This window comes from Benincasa hispida, chromosome 9 (assembly GCF_009727055.1).
Source record: "Benincasa hispida cultivar B227 chromosome 9, ASM972705v1, whole genome shotgun sequence".
In the NCBI taxonomy this organism is placed as follows: domain Eukaryota; kingdom Viridiplantae; phylum Streptophyta; class Magnoliopsida; order Cucurbitales; family Cucurbitaceae; genus Benincasa; species Benincasa hispida.
In genome coordinates this window covers 42,727,071-42,744,673 of record NC_052357.1, presented here as the reverse complement: position 1 = coordinate 42,744,673, position 17,603 = coordinate 42,727,071, and the positions used below count along the sequence as shown (strand labels likewise).

The 17,603-nt window shown below is 32.1% G+C and overlaps 1 protein-coding gene across 1 annotated transcript; it reads right to left on the bottom strand.

The window, feature by feature from the left end:
* Positions 1-10,603: 10,603 nt before the first annotated feature.
* On the bottom strand, positions 10,604-12,952 carry LOC120084732. The gene is made up of 2 exons (XM_039040553.1): positions 11,143-12,952; positions 10,604-11,059 (listed from the first exon to the last, which is right to left on the bottom strand). The coding sequence occupies exons 1-2, from the start codon at positions 11,434-11,436 to the stop codon at positions 10,604-10,606; spliced, it is 750 nt and encodes a 249-aa protein (XP_038896481.1). The 5' UTR covers positions 11,437-12,952.
* Positions 12,953-17,603: the final 4,651 nt, after the last annotated feature.

Here is a 17,603-nt window from a genome sequence, read left to right as displayed (position 1 = left end):
ATTTTTGTTTTTCAGGAAAATTGTCCCAAAATGTATGCATTTGTATTGGACAAATCATTTCTCCCCTTTTTTTCTCTGGTAACTTTTTTTTAACATATATCTTATTATCCATATCATCCTTTTTTAAAAAAATTGAAAATATGGCAAACATATATTAAAAAAATATAACAAAAATATTTAGATTTTATTTGCTGTAGAATTTTTTTCTTTATTCCAAAATTATCCTCGTAAGATACCTCCCACGTTTTTCCTTCTCCTTCAGCATCAAGTTTCTAGACCCGTCGTAAAAATCATAGTCAATTCCTCATTCAATTTCAATTTTGCATTCAACTTTCTCTCGTGTTTTCCAGTTTCTCAGTTTTTGATTTCCACTTTCTCAGTCGATTTGTAGATTTTTTTCGAAATCAAAGCTGAGAAATTCGAATTTGTGAATGGTTGTTACAACAACCAGCCCTAAAAATTGCGCTGATCAATTGGTTCTGATGACATTTTGATTTCGAATTTGTCAGGTTTTTTCTTTTTTCGAATTTTTCAGGTTTTGATTACGTTCCAATTTCGAATTTGTTAGGTTTTAATTTCTAATTTATCAGTCAATTTGTGGATTTTTTTTTTCGAAAACAAACTTGTGTTTTCAATTTTATGGATGGGTTGTTTTTGAAAACAAATATGATATTATTGGAGTTTGTGAAGCGTTTGTTTTCGAATTTCTCATTATTGATCTCTACTCTCTTATTCTCAATATTGAATCTCTCAGTAAATTTGGAATAGAGAAGAACTTCTCAATTTATGGAGGGTTTGTATTTTAATTTCTCACTTTCTGCCTTCTCTGTTTGTGATTTTTCTCATAAATAGAAAAGAATAATATTGTATCTTACTTTAAGATTGCTATCTGATTTCTATTGGATAATACGTAGTTTGTGTTTTTTTTTTTTATAATCTAATTGACATATGATTTCTATTTGATTGTTATTTGATTGTCATGTGATGATATCTTTTGTATTATCTACTAATATATCTATGTAAGTTATATCATTGTGTTTCTTATCTAATTTTGATGTGATTTCCATGTGATTACTTTTTGATGGCAATCAGATTACAATATTGAGTTATATCTTATTTTATTTTTTTATATATTTTTGTAGTTTTTTTAAATTATGGTTAAACTTTCAATAGTCACTTTCCACAGTGGTCAATGGGATGATCGACAATGCTATGTAGATTACAAAACTATTGGTGTTTTGATTGAGGAAGCGATGCTTTTTTAGTCTTTTGTTAACTTCATAGGGAAGGAACTTAAGCTTCATTCATCTATTGAACTTAGGTAGTTCTGGGGTTCAACAAGTTGTTAAGATTCTTGAAGATAAAGATATATGTTGGTTTCTGACTGTGGTTAAGGATGAATTTATAAAATATCTTTTAGTTTCTGTTGGTAAAAATTTAACTTTCAAAACAAAGAGGGAACCAACCTTTTTGGTTGGAGAATCCCACATTGGAAAATTTGGTGTTAGAAGTCTCCTTTTAGGTTTGGGTCCCAAAGGTACCCATGTTTTAGAAGGAGTGAGGAGATAGACCAATGTGGGCTCGATGGATATCACACACACGCTCCGCCGTCCGATTTGTCGGACAAGGCGTGTCTGTGTGATGATTAATTTTAATAAAAATATTATTTTATTTTTTTAACCAAAAAAGGGAGGAAATTGTCCGTTCATCCGCCCGATCTGTCCATGTTCAACGCCCGTTCCGTTTTGTCTGCCATCCTGTTCCGTCCGCACATGTTCTAAGGTGGAGAGCTTCTTTTGCTCCCTACGGTTCATGGCTAAAGGCCTATAAAAGGCCTGACCTTCAGCAGTTTGAAAGACATTTCATTCTTCATTTCCCACTTCATTTTTCCTCTCCTTCTTCATCTTAGCTTTCCGAGCAGTGAGTTTAGAAATGGTGTATGTTCCGGTCGGTAACAGTGCATTTTCGATCGGGTTTTCATTTGACTGTTTTATTTGGGGGACAACGTGGTATTTTTAAGACCTGCTTGAACATTTGGGTAGAGCCGCGAAACGTCTTAAAGAGAGCGAGCTCCGTGACTCAGCCTATAAAAAGTTTCTGTTTTGCAGGTTTTGCTCTTCGCTTGACCGTCGTGCCTTGACGGTTCACTGTTCGTCGTTCTGAGGGTCTTGCCATTGCCAACAATTTTAAGACGTTACACCACATCATCAATGGCCCTCACTATCAACGATGACATTATGATATCTGACCTCAACCGTCCATTCCAGTTCGAAGGAGCGAACTTCAAGCGGTGGAAGCAAAAGATGCTGTTCATTCTCACCGTCAAGAAAGTTGTCGAAACCTGTACCAGAGCTAAGCCAATCGTCCCTTTAGAAGAACCAACAGAACAATAGATAAAAGAAGCTGTTGACTGGGAGGAGAAAGACTTTCTCTGTAAGAATTTAGTTTTAAAAGATTTGACTGATGATCTGTATGACTACTACAGTACAATGAAGACAGCGAAAGAGATCTGGGATGCCATGCAAAAGAAGTATGACACTGAGGAGGCCGGGTCAAAGAAATATGCTATTAACCGTTATCTCAAGTTCCAGATGACGGATGATAAATCCGTGGAGGCCCAATCCCATGAACTCCAGAAGATAGCCCACGAGATAATTACTGAAGGTATGCCTCTAGACGAACAATTCCAAGTTGCTGTTATTATTAACAAACTGCCCCCTTTGTGGAAGGACTTTAAGAACACCTTGACGCATAAGATCAAAGAGTTCTCATTGGAGAGTCTTATAATCCGGCTAAGGATCGAGGAAGAAGCTAGGAAGCAGGACCAAAGGGAGGAGGCGAACGCAGTACTTGGGAAATCTGCCTCTACCGTGGTAAAATCTGACAAAAAATCTAAGGGGACAAAGATGAAAGGTTAGAACCGTGGCTCCAGCAACCAGAACCAACAGAAAAAACAGAAGCCCCCTTCAGGAGAAACGGTATAGTTCCTCTACTTTAATTGTAATAAACCTTGACACATGGCTAGGAACTAAGAACAGGCATCGTCCTGCTGGTCAGGTGAACCTGACAGAAGAACTGTTAGTCGCTATGATCACAAAAGTAAATATGATCGGTGGATGTGAAGGGTGGTGGATAGACACTAGTGCTATACGCCATGTCTGTCACGACCTTAGTCTATTTAATACTTATACTAAAACTAAGGATAAAAATATTCTGTTGGGAGATCACCACTCCACGAAAATTGTTGGAACCGACAAAGTGGAACTGAAGTTTACCTCTGGGAAGACCCTCACGTTGAAGGACGTTATGCACACTCTGGAGATAAGAAAGAATTTGGTATGAGCTATCTTCTCAACAAAGCCGGGTTTATTCAAACTATAGGGGTAGACCTGTATACCCTTACCAAAAATAATGTATTTGTAGGAAAAGGGTATGCAACTGAGGGAATATTCAAATTAAATTTAGACCTCAATAAAATAAAATCTTCTGTGTATATGCTGTGTTCTATGAATATTTGGCATACTAGACTCTGTCATGTGAATAAGAATTTAATTAGTAATATGATTAAGCTGGAAATGATACCTAAGTTATCCACAAATGATTTTGATAAATGCGAGTATTGTAGTCAGGCTAAAATTACTAAAACTCTGCATAAATCTGTACTTAGGAATTCTGAGCCTCTAGATTTTATTCATTATGATGTTTGTGAATTTGATGACATCTTGACTAGGAACAGTAAAAGATATTTCATTACTTTTATTGACGACTGCTCTAATTTTACTTTTGTATACTTGCTGAAAAACAAAAGTGATGCTTTTGATATGTTCAAACTTTTTGTTTTTGAAATAGAGAATTAGTTTAATAGAAAGGTTAAAAGACTTCGTAGTGATAGGGGAACCGAGTACGACTCAGATAGTTTTAATGAGTTTTTTAACTCACATAGAATAATACACGAAAAGACCGCACCTTATTCTCCTGAAATGAACGGAAAAGCCGAAAGAAAAAATAGAACTTTAGTTGAGCTAGTAGTTGCTATTTTACTTAGTTCAGGAGCCATGTCTTATTAGTGGGGTGAAATCATCCTTACCATGTGTTATGTCCTAAATAGAATCCCAAAATCTAAAAACAAAACTTCGCCTTACGAAATTCTCAAGAATAAGAAACCAAACTTGTCCTACTTTAAAACTTGGGGTTATCTAGCCTTTGTAAGGATTCCTAATCCAAAAAGGAGAAAGTTGTCTAGTAGAGCGTATAAGTGTGTCTTTATAGGTTATGCCTTAAATAGTAAAGCCTACAGGTTTTATGATCTAGGAATCCAAGTGATCATTGAGTCAAATGATGTTGACTTCTTTGAAGATAGATTTTCTGTAAATCAAGGAATAGTGGGGGCTCTGGATCAAGTAGTATAACCCTAGTTAGAAATCCTAACCCTAAAGAGGAAACTGACCCAGAACCTAGAAGAAGCAAAAGAGCTAGAACCACCAAAGATTTCAGAAATGACTTCCTGACCTACAATGTAGAAGAAGACCCTAAAGATCTGAGAGCTGCCCTGTCCTCAATAGATGCCAACCTATGGCAAGAAGCCATAAATGATAAGATGGACTCACTTGAGTCAAATAGATCTTGGCACTTAGTATATCTACTCCCAGGATGTAAGGCAATATGGTGCAAATGGATCTTGAGGAGGAAACTTAGACTTGATGGGACTGTCGATAAATTTAAAGGCAGGTTAGTTGCAAAGGACTTTAGACAAAGAGAAAACGTAGATTTCTTAAACACCTTCTCTCCAGTCACTAGAATTATCTCTATCCGTATCCTGTTCTCTCTCGCTGCCCTTTAATACCTCGTAATACATCAGATGGATGTAAAAATCGCTTTCCTAAACGGTGAACTTGAAGAAGAGATTTATATGGAACAACCTGAGGGTTTTGTTGTCCATGGTCAAGAAAATAAGGTGTGTAAATTAGATAAATCTCTCTATGGACTAAAACAAGCTCTTAAGCAATGATAATGAAAAATTTGACAACCTTATCCTATCTAAAGGTTTCAAAGTCAATGAAAGTGACAAATGCATCTACTTTAAGTTTGATAATAATCTTTACACTATCTTGTATCTATATGTAGATGATTTATTGATCTTTGGGTCGAACTTGCACGTCATAAATGATGTAAAATCAATATTAAGTGCGAACTTCGATATGAAAGACTTAGGAGAAGCTAGTGTAATCTTAGACATAAAAGTAAATAGGTCTGAAAAGGGAATTTCTTTGGATCAATCTCACTATATAGAAAAGATTCTAAAGAAATATAATTACTGAGTGTAAACCAGCCTGTACTCCTTATGACCCTAGTGTCAAGTTGTTCAAGAACACTGGTGATAGTGTTAATCAATCTGAGTATGCGAGCATCATAGGCAGCCTTAGATACACTGTCGACTGCACTAAGCCTGACATAGCTTATGCTGTAGGATTACTTTGCAGGTTTACAAGCAGACCTAGTAAAGAGCATTGGAATGCTATAGAAAGGGTAATGAGATACTTGAAGAAAACCCAAAACCTAGGATTACATTATCAAATGTTTCCCGCTGTCCTGGAAGGGTTCAGCGATGCTGATTGGAACTCTCTTTCGGATGATTCAAAGGCTACAAGTGGCTATATCTTTAATATATCTGGTGGAACTGTCGCTTGAAAGTCCAAGAAACAGACTATTTTAGCCCAATCTACGATGGAGTCAGAAATGATAGCACTAGCAATAGCTAGTGAAGAAATAGTCTGGCTTAGAAGTCTGCTATCAAAGATTCCTTTATGGGAAAAGCCAGTACTAGCCATATTGATCCATTGCGATAGTACTGCAACAATCGCAAAATTTCAGAACCGTTACTACAATGGAAAGAGACGTTAAATACGTCGTAAGCACAGTACCATTAGAGAGTTTCTCACTACTGGTGCAGTTAGAGTGGATCACATACGGACTGATGAAAATTTGGCAGATCTTTTGACGAAAGGACTGGCTAGAGAAAAAGTTTTCAGAACCTCAGAAAGGATGGGACTCATGCCTATAGAAAGATGAATCACAGTGAGGAAAACCCAACATGTAGATTGGAGATCCCAAGAATCAGGTTCAATGGGTAATAATTGATCATGAGTGATATATAGTGAATCATGCTAAACCAAACACATAGTTCCATTCCTATGATTAAAATATGAACATGATATCCTGAAGCGTAAGAAAGATTGAACTCAGTTCTTAATGATATCTATACTTGATGACAAGTGGGGTACCTAGCTACAGAAGTACTCTTGATAGACTCACCTATGTGAATGTGGAAGTGAGGGTCACTTCCTATGGAGTTTTTAGGCAAACTCTCTAGAGCATTCACTAAACTGGGATTCACGTGCTAGGCCTTAAAGCACGAGCTTTCGTAGTACATCCTAATAACACTCTGTGTGAGATGCTGTTAGAGATAGAATTCAAAACCAAGGGTTACTCTAGTATATTCTGAATCATCTACATTATGTAAAGGTTCAAGTCGTAAGACACCTTTGCTTATGCACAGTGTTGTATAGACTGAAACTGCTCGATGAAAATCTTCTCTCTTTTTCTTTTTGTTTAAATTTCCAAGTGGGGGATTGTTGGTGAAAATTTAACTTTCGAAACAAAGAGGGAAGCAACCTTTTTGGTTGGAGAATCCCACATTGGAAAATTTGGTGTTGGAAGTCTCCTTTATGTACTTCAATCTTGAGTTTTGGGTTTGGGCCCCAAGGGGTACCCATGTTTTGGAGGGAGTGAGGAGATAGACCAATGTGGGTTCGATGGATGTCCCACACGCATGTTGCCATCCGCACGATACATCTGCTTTCAACGCCCGTTCCGTTTTGTCCGCGCACGTTCTGAGGCAGAGAGCTTCTTTCGCTCCCGATTCATCGCTGAAGGCCTTCAGCAGTTCGAAAGACACATTTCATTATTCATTCCCACTTCATTTTTTCTCTCCTCCTCCATCTTAGCTTTCCGAGCAGTGAGTTTAGAAAGGGTGTATGTTCCGATCGGTGACGGTGCATTTTCGATCGGATTTTCATTTGGCTGTTTTATCTTGGGGACGATGTGGCATTTTTAAGACCTGCTTGCACACTTGGGCAGAGCCGCGAATCGTCTTAAAGAGAGCGAGCTCCACGACTCAGCCTATAACGAGTTTCTATTTTGCAGGTTTTGCTCTTCGCTTGATCGTCGTGCCTTGACGGTTCACTATTCGTCGTTCTGAGGGTCCATATCGTGAATATGTTTTTAGAGGTTTAGTTACTTTTCCTTTTATAATTGAGGTTGATTTTGAAGGTGAATTAGAAGTTTTTAGAGATTTTCATATCAACAATATGTCTTCTGCATTGTCTTTGAAGAAGGACTTATTTGCTAGTAAGGAAATTTTGTTGAAGTCATTTAAGTTCATGGCTGTAAAGAATAATTTTGAGTTTAAAACTTTGAGATCAAATTCCAAACCTGTTAAGTTGGAATGTACTCAAGATGGTTGCCAATGGTTTGTCAGAGCATCACATTATAAAAGTAGTGAATTGTCGATGATTCGAAAGTATATGAGTGAACATAATTGCTCTTTGATGGTTCGTGCTTCTCATAGGCAAGCATCTTCACAGTTTATTAGTCATTGTATGGTTGAAAATTTTAAATATAGCTATGATCATTCAACATCAAAGAATATAATACATCATATACGAATGAATTATGGGGTTGTTGTTAGTTATTATAAAGCTTGGGGGCAAAAGAATCTATTATGAAGATGTTGAAAGGACATGCTGGTGATTCTTATGGCTTGATTCCCATGTTTTTCTTGAAGTTAAAAAAAATGAATCCAGGTTTGTTTTTTTCATTTACTTGGGTATGACATTGATCAATTTTATTGTAATCAGTCAATAATCAGTTGACTAATATACCTATTAATTAGTATATCAACGAACAACTTGTACTTATACTAAGTGCTTTATTTTTTCTCCTTTTTTTGTAGGGTCATTCATTGAATATGAATTAGATTCAAATGGACATTTTAAATATCGCTTCATGGCTATAGGTCATCCATTGAAGTTTGGACGTATTGCAGACCGAATATTTCTATTGATGAGACATTTTTAAAGTGCAAATTTGCTGGAACATTATTGACTGCCTCAATGATGGCTGATAATAGTAATATTTTTCCTCTTGCTTTCGATATAGTAGATTCAGGAAATGATGCCTCTTGAAAGTAGTTTTTTTTAGAAGTTAAAAGCTTGTTTCGGAGATTGGGCGGGATTAGTTATTGTATCTGATAGATATATAAGCATTTTAAAAGCTGTTTTAAATGTATTTCCATTGGCTCAATATTGTGTTTGTATAAAATATCTCTTGAACAACTTGAGGCTTTCATTCAAAGATTCTACAATAGAAAAAGTTTTTCGCCAGTGTGCAAAATCATATATAATAGATGATTTTGAGTTGCATATGAGATGAATGGAGTCAATATACCCATCTATTGGAGAATATCTTAGGAGTGCTGGGTTTGAGAAATGGGCACGTGTCTACTCTAAGCAAAGAAGACACCAAATGATGACAGCTAATAGTTCCGAGAGTTTGAATTTAGTGTTGAAACATGATAGAAGTTTACCTGTTGCTTCACTACTTGATGCAATTCGAGAGTTGCTTCAATAATGGTTTTATGATATAAGTAAATCAGCATCCTCTTTGAAGAGTATTTTAACTAGTTGGGTTGAAGGAGTGATGAGAAATCTAGCTGATGAATCACGAAGTTTCACTATATGTAATTGCAATTTGATTTTTGTTTGATTGCTGCATCGATTGTTGTCAGATTGTTATCTGATTGCCATATTGTATTGACTAGATTAAACTTTATGAGTTAGTTTAGGAGTTTTTTTCTTGTATATGTCATACTTATATTACTGCTTTTGATTTTATAATTTTTTTAGGTTAATCTTATTGGTGATTAAGAATATCAAGTATTTGATGGAGGTAAAACCTTTTTGGTAAAGTTGAATTGTAATAGTTGCACTTGTCGTGTTTGGGATTTGGAAGAAATACCATGCAGTCATGCTCTTGTTGTTATTTGTACTCTTGATTTAAATCCTTATTCTTATATCTCAAAGTATTATTTTGCTAGCACATTGGCATCAACTTATAATAGTGTTGTCTGTGTTGTCGATAACCATAATGAATGGAGTATTGTAGCAGCAAATGACACTATATTGCCTCTGATTGTTAAACGTTCAGTAGGAAGACCTTGGAAGCAAAGGATCCCTTTAATTGGTGAATTGAGAAAGTGCAAGAAGTGTACTCGTTGTAAGTGTAGTGGTCATAATAAAAGAACAAATACATTTTTTTCACTATCAACATATTTGCTAATATCAAAGTCACTATCAACAAAATATCTGAACTGTCTAACATTATGTGATAGAATATTGTTGAAGAAATTATCAACAAAAAACTAACACAAAACTAGTCTAGGAAGTCTACAACATCAAATTCTATAAAAGTTACCAAAAGAAATTTGTTTTCATTTTGGTTGTGAAATGTTCAACTCAAAAGAAGGTGGTTTAATAACAGTGCTTATATTTCGTATCTTCTTTAGAGATTTATGTTTTTTCGTCATTTCCAAATCAATAGCCTTGAGTGTGGGTTTTAATTTTCTTATTGGTCGTTCATATTCCACTTTAAGCTTATCTTGTGAAGATTTTTTTGTTTGCATTCTATTCTAAACAACCTAAAATAAATAGAGAATGAATTAGAAACAAGTATAAGATAGTAATAAGAAGGTAATTGAAAAGAAATTACATGGAAATCAAAGAGCAATCAGATAACAATCACATGGTAATCGGAAAATAATTGTAGTGAAAAGAATAATGTTACCGGTTTCTTTTCTTTGTCATGTTTTTTCTTTGTTCTTTTATCTTCATTTTCTTCTTTGGATTTATCTTCTTCAACCTATTATCAAAACATACATTTCCAAGTGTATTAATCAAAGTGTATCAGATGACTACTTGGTATTAAGAGAATGTTGCTACCTGTTTTTTTTCCTTTGTCATTCTTTTTCTTTGCCCTTATCTCTCCCTCTTCTTCTTCTTTTAGTTTTTGTTCTTCTTCTCTTTTTTTATTCTTCAATATCTTTGACAAGCAATTATATACAAAATCAAAAAATTGAGATTGCTTAGTATTAACAATCAGGTGGATTTCCAGAAGGTAATCATATGGAAATCAAATATAAAAAACTGATAACTATCTACAAAAAAACAGAGATGTAATCGAATGGAAATCAAAATGCAATAAGATGGAAATTAGATATCAATTAGATGAAAATTAGAAACTAATTAATGCAATCACCTGGTTGATGTTGATTATTTCATCAATTGATACCAAAATATCTTCCAACTCTTCTCGTTCTTGTTGTTGCTTTTCATCTTTTTCTCGTTTCATTTCTTCTCCTTTATCTCCTTTATCTTCTTGTATCTCTTTACATTTATCTTCTTCCTCTTGTCCTTCATTTTATACATCTTTTTCTTCTTCCTATTTAGTAAACAAAGAAAAGCAAGTGTTATCAGTAAGTTAATGTACATCAAATTGTATTGTTAAGCAAATATAATAAATATACTACCTTGTTGTCTTCCAACTGTTGGATATTCATCTCATCTTTAGTTCTTTGAAGGCTTGCTATTGGAGGTTTATTAGGATGGAAGGAGTCTTGAGATTGCTTCTCCATGTTTTTTGTAGCTAATTTTTCATTCATGGAGTTGAACAATTCAAACAACATAACTATATTTTTCGAAATCTTAACAGTTTCCTCCTTCAAAGATTCCAAATCCTCGTTTATTTTTCCGATGTCCCCTCCATTAGAACCATCTACACCTAAGCTTTGAACCTCTTGTTCATTCCAAAATTCTTCATCATCCAAGCAGATTGATCTTTTATATTTCCATCTTTCTTCAATTACTTCCAGTGGCTCGTTTGCAAAATATTGGAAATAGTTTGAATGTAATTCATCTTCAAATGGATTCAAAGGGACAACTTTAAACTGTATAAAATGAAAAAAAATGAATGAGGCAAAGAGTAAATTAAAGTAACTAACAATGAAATCACAATGGTTGATAAACTTACATCATTTGCTTTGAAGATGCACTCTTGGAGATAGTTCCAATCAAGCTTCTTTGTCAGTCTCCATCTTAGCATTCTTAGGCATTCTTCATTCACTTGTGTTACAATCCGAACCACACTTTGCTCATAAAGTTTTGAGATTATTTCATAGGCCCAACATAATAAGACTTGAGGGAATCCATGTAAAGTGCAATTTGTACTTTTGGTTTGAGCAACCCTTCTAAAGAATTCTATTGTCAAAGTAAAAACTAACCTACCCCAAGGAAAGGTGTTTAAAGTGTCACCATCCTCAATCATCTCGACATTCTTCCATTCCACCTTATTATGTTTTTGCTTGCATTAAAAAAAAACATTTAAAGATATACAAGTTGGCAAGCTTAATCATTGAGTCATCGTCATATTTACGTACTACTAAAGAAACAACTACATTATCCCTATCAATGGCATCTAATTTATTGAAGATATTATCTCTCAACAAATGTGTTCTATCCTCCCGCTTACTTAATTCTATGGACTTTGGAATGACATCTAAGACCAGTTATCAAAGAAAAGTCTTTCAAGGAAAATCAAACTTTATATCCTTCTAGATGAAAGTCTAGTCATTCATCGTTGCTATTTTTTCAGATAGTCTTCCTAATAGATGAACAAGTAATTGGCCTAGTATAAAAAGAACCCAAATGATCCACTTCTAAATTTTTCTTTTTGTTCTTGTGTGAGTGATTTAAACAATTTTTCTATCATCTCAAATTTTGAATAATAATGCACCTAGTACCCATAAGGTGGAATGTCCTATTAAAGTATGTTGACAATTTATTAGTTTTACTAACAAACAGTATTTAATTATTACATGAAGTAAAACAGACATAAATCATTAAGCAATCTAGTCATGTTGTAATATGCTAATTACCTCATTGTTCTTTTTGTTTGTTTTCTTTTGTCTTTTTGTTGATGTTTTACCTTTCTCAAATTTCATTGTTCTTTTTTTTGCTTTTTTCTTCTTCCTTGGTCTTCTATTTTTTTGTAATAACAAAAAGTAAACATATATCAATCACAACATAATCAGTCGACTATTAGAAGTATGAAATAGTTGAGAAAAAATAGAAGGAAATAAGATAATAATTGGTTGTCAATCACATGGCAATATTACAAACTAATATTATGCATCAACACATCATTAAATCCAATTAAATCTAACTCACAAACACCCCTATCTATTACCTTCAAAACCCAAATCTAAGAAATCAGAAGACCAACAACGTTGAACATCTTCCAAAGTGAAAGAATAAAAAAGCCAAGTGAACCCATCAATATACAAATCTACACTATGAACAACAGATTTAGAACAAGAATAAATAAAATCCATAATCTCATGATATAGCTAGTTAGTTACCTGCATAAAGCTAAAAAAACCTATGAACTTAAAATCCATATTGCTCAAACAGAGTCAAACTTGGCAGCTACATGGGAGATGAGGAAAAAAAAAGTAAAGATTTGAAACATAAAAGTACATAATCATAAGTTGAGAAGAATGAAGAATCATTAATAATCTTAACAATATATTGCATGCAGAAATAAAGAAGCATGAAGTTTTTGGTAGAAATTTAAAAATATAAAAATCACACCTCATTCTTCTTTAGAATTTCAAGTAAAAATAACAGCCTTAAGCAGAAAATCATAAGAGGAAGAAATCGAAGGAGAATGGAGAAGGAATCGAAGAACAATCTATCAAAGAAGAAAGAACTAGTGTCCTAAACCCTAAACTTTTGTGAAGACGAAGAAGCTAGGTGCGAATAGGTTTTCAATCGTGGGGGTATTTTGGATTTTTTTTTTTTTTATTAATCCATTAGTGAAATTGGGTTGGGCTTATGTATTTTGTCATTTTTGAGAAATCCATATACCAAAACAATGGGCCTAATTTTAATAATATTTTTAAACATGGTTGCAATTGGCCCCCTGTCTTTCTCCTCACACGTTTCTCGGTAGATTTAGGGACTTCGTTTTATCTTAGTTACTAGGTTTTTCTTTTTGAGGTAATCGGGGTTTTAGTTTCCATTTTTAATTTGAAGACGTTTGACTATTAGATCTTCATCCTAAGCGAACACAATATGTCTGTTTTTTAGTTTTGAGTTTTTAGGGGGTTTTTCTTTTTCTTTTTTTTTTTTCTAATTGAAAATCTTTTAGTAGATGATAAAATCTCATCACTACTTTGCAATTCTTGAGCGAGGGTTGCATGCTAGAACATTCAATTAAGTTTAATCATCTTGCTCGTGGAATGTTCTAACTTGGAGTGAGGAACTAGTTCTCCTTATCTCTTGGTCTTCGATCAAAAGGTAATTCAAATAAAATCATTTCCCTTACATTGAGTCAAGTTGTTTCGGAAGTCTTAGAATTTGATATTAGAGGTTCAACAAATGGGATTCTAATGTTAGGGTTTTCATATCAACATGTTTATTTCCATAATTATTAAATAAAAATTATCATTTTATTTAGTGTAATTGATGTAGGATGATTTTTTTCTTTTAGTTTCTAATATTCAAAATACTATGAGCATGTAATGAGGTTTTTTTGCTTTAATTATTATTCATGTGTATTCTATGTATATTTGTATTTTGTTATTTTCATATTTTTCTCTTATTTGGTATAAATCGCTTCCTTAAAATATATTTGTGAATGATAAATCTCAAAGTTTCGGGATGCCGTTATAAAGATTCTTTTGAAGTTAAAAACTAATATCTTTGGATGCCAAGATTTTGATTCATATATCTGTTTTATTTAGATTTTTATTTTTTTATTTTATTTTATTTTTTTGGAAAAACATGATAAAATTTACCAAGATACTTGCTCTATTGCAACTTCCATAAAGGTTTTCTATTGGCAATATTAGGAAATTTCTTTTTCTATTTAAAAAAAATGCAATGTTATGGTTTTTCCAAAAAATACTTTAAATCAAAAATTGACTTTCTTCAATTGCTTTCCTTAAATAGGTAACAAAAATTACTTTTCCATGCCCATCTACTAAAATCTTAATAGCCCAATTTAAAGAGGACTTTCATACCACTGCTTGCTTTGAAATAAAAGAATGCAATAAAGTTTGGAAAGTTTTTTTTTTTTTTTTTTTTTTTTTTAAGTATTTCTAGACGATTTTTTTTTTCTTTCATTTGTATTCTAAAATTAAATAATAAAATCAAAATTCCTAAATTTGTTTATTTGAATGATAATGAAAAAAATTATTGAAGCCCTGATAAATTCATTTTATAAGATTGTCTTTCCTTACTATTTTAAAATAAATAAACAAAACCAATAAACATGAGACATTTAGAAAGTCAACATTTTTTTCATTTTACAAAAGGATTTACTTTAATAACATGAAAAAAATAGGGAAATTCTGATGAATAGAAAAATCTCAAAAATATTTACACTTTATAGCAAATGTTCTAAAAATACTTTGCATTTTTTAAACTTTTTACTATAAAGTGTAAATATTTTTAATTTTTAAAAAGAACCGAAAAAAAAATAAGAAAAAAAATATATTTTTGGTCCAGAGTTTTTACTCATATCTCACTTTAAGATACTGTGTGTACCACTATTTACAAACTACAATTAAGTATAGTAAGTACTATTTCAAAACTCTCTTTCTTTCCTTCGGTATTTACTATATACTACAATATTTGTTATTTATCACTCATTCTTCATTTTCTTTTTTACTACCATGTTTACTATTTTCTACCACAAAAATAGCTTATACCCAAAAATAGAAACTATTATAACTCAAACTAAAATAGTCAACCATAAACACTAACTATTATAAGCAACCGACTATTATTACCAATTATAATAGCCACTAACTATAATAACCAACTTAGAGCTACAAATGCCCCCAATGGGTTGTTTGGTTCGAGGGTATTGTGTATGGAAGTTGACACAAATATCCAAATCTCAAGTTTGTTTTTACAGTTTTCAATCTTTTGTGTGGGTCTAAGCTATTCTCAGACATCCTCATTTTTTACCGACAAGGTTTTATATTCCCGGCCAAAATTGTGGGTTTTCTCTTTTTCCTCTCTCCATCCCCTTTTTCATTTTATATATAATTTTATTTTGAATATAATTAATTAACTAATACTAATTTAACAAAAATAAGTTGAATATTTATTTCAATAAATCAACAACAATCTATTAAATATTTCCTTAACTTACTTTTACAATAAATTATTAAAGGAATGCAATTACTTTTTTTTTTTTACATAAATTATTAAGTAATTAGCTAACAATATCTTAAATCTAATTAATTGATAAATTAAGATTAATTAAATTTAGTTAGTACAAAAAATTATTTTTCAGTAATAATAATTTATTATTTTATTTTTAATAATCAATAAATTATTTATTGAGATCAATTTTAATTTGATCATTCTTTATGAATATATAATTATTAGGAACCTTTTTAAATATAAAAATATTTAAAACTATTTATACTTTGTAGCTAAAAGTTCCAAAAGTAAAGCACTCTTGGAACTTTTTGCTACAAAATGTAAATATTTTTGGGAATTCTCTATTTATAAGAATTATCCTAGTTATTATTGATTACTTATAATCAGTTAACTATTTATTGTGATTAATTTATATTATTTAATTCATTATTAACATATCATATTTTATATAAAAAAATTAGTATTCTCTATTAATATATCATATTTTGTTTATACAAATTTACCAATGTTGAACATAATAAATTATAAAAAGAATAAAGTATTAGATTATAATTAATGTGATGTTCCTTAAATATATTAATTGGTAATTTTAATTATAAATTACTCAATTTTTAAATATTTATAATTAAAATTATTATTGATACTTAATTAATTAACTTTTATCAATATATTGAATGATATTTATTGCTTAATTAATTAATCTATTAAAATTATATAAGATTTTCGTACTTAATTTCATAAATTAAATACAAACATAATTTTTATTCATAATATTCCGATAGTATTTCTCATGCACAACTAAACATAGTCATCTTTAATTCATAGACATCCTATTCCCACGTATGTTATTCACATCTATAAAATGAAACAGAAAAATAACTCGACAAGTAACTTAAAATGACATGGAAAAAATATATTTTTTAATCTTTTTCTCTCCTATTTCTCCCCCCTTCCCTCATCTCTCCCTCACCAACTCTTTTCTTTCAACCATTTCGACAAAGAAGATGTTCGGTTGCATTCATTGATAAATGGTTAGACAAATAAGAAATAATGATTTCTAGAATGATTGGATTTGTAGGTTTTTTTTTCTCTCTTGGCAAAGATTGATTAGGGATTTCAAGGTTGAAATCATTATCAAGGATTTTGAGATTTTACATTACTAGAGAGAAAAGGAAAAGATGTGATCATCTTCCCCATATTTATTGTGTTAATTTGGATGTTCATTTGATTAAACACATTGAAGTTCTTTTGGTTTGTGTTTTGATCCGTCATTGAAGGGTTTATTCAAATTTTCTTCCTTTTTCTCTATGTAAGGGTCTATGATCTTTAAGTTTTCTCTTATAACATTTCTTTCTTTTTTGTTGTCCCTCTACCATTATAATTATCTTACTTAGCAACCTTTTTAAATCCATTGGAGTGAGAATAAATAATGGCCTTTTTTTTTTCTCTTTTTTTCTTTATTTCTCTCTTATCTTCGAAAGATTAGAGATTCACAATCTCATTTCTCTCTCCCATCTCTTCTTCCCTCTCAATCTATTCGCAGAGGGTTGAAAAATGAGAGACAAAGAAAAACGAGAGAAAAAAAATAGAGAAGTGGTTGAAAGAAAGAGTTTAGTGATAGATGGGAGAGGGCTAGTACGAGCGATGAAATCATCCAAAGGGGAGAAACGGGAAAAAGGGACGAAAGAGAAATGTTTAAAAAATATATTTTTTTTTCATGTCATTTTGTCATGTCAATTGTCCAATTTGTTTGATTTTAACAGCATTGTCAAAAGAGGAACCATTTAAACCTATTTCACAAAAGGACTAAAAAAATATGTCTCAAAAAAACTTAAGGACCAAAGTAACCTACGAGTAAGAACTCAATGACAAAAAATGTATTCTTCTAAAAAAAAATAAATATTTGTTCAAAATGTTATAGATGTTAATACGTTACACAACAGACCCTTGACCCTTTATCTTTTATTTGCATACTATGTTTGTATATTTTGGGTGCCCAATCACACCATCCAAAATCAAGTTGGTGGCCACTCCATTTTCCTCCTATTGGAAATAAAGCAAAACACAAGACATGAGAATTATTGGTGCCTAAACCAAAAAATTTGTAAGCCTATTTCAAGTTAAATAAGAGTTTAAGATAGGAGCATTGACAGATTCAAAGCTAGCCCCAAAGAAGGGTTGGATTATGAAGAAACATGCATTCAATCCATTTGCAAAATTGGTAACGATAAGAACTATTTTTTCTATGGTTGCTTT

Coding starts and splice junctions, on each gene's coding strand:
- LOC120084732 (XM_039040553.1), bottom strand. CDS start 11,436: ATGATTGAGGATGGTGACACTTTAAACACCTTTCCTTGGGGTAGGTTA. Junction 11,060..11,142: donor GCATCTTCAAAGCAAATGAT/GTAAGTTTATCA, acceptor CATTTTATACAG/TTTAAAGTTGTCCCTTTGAA.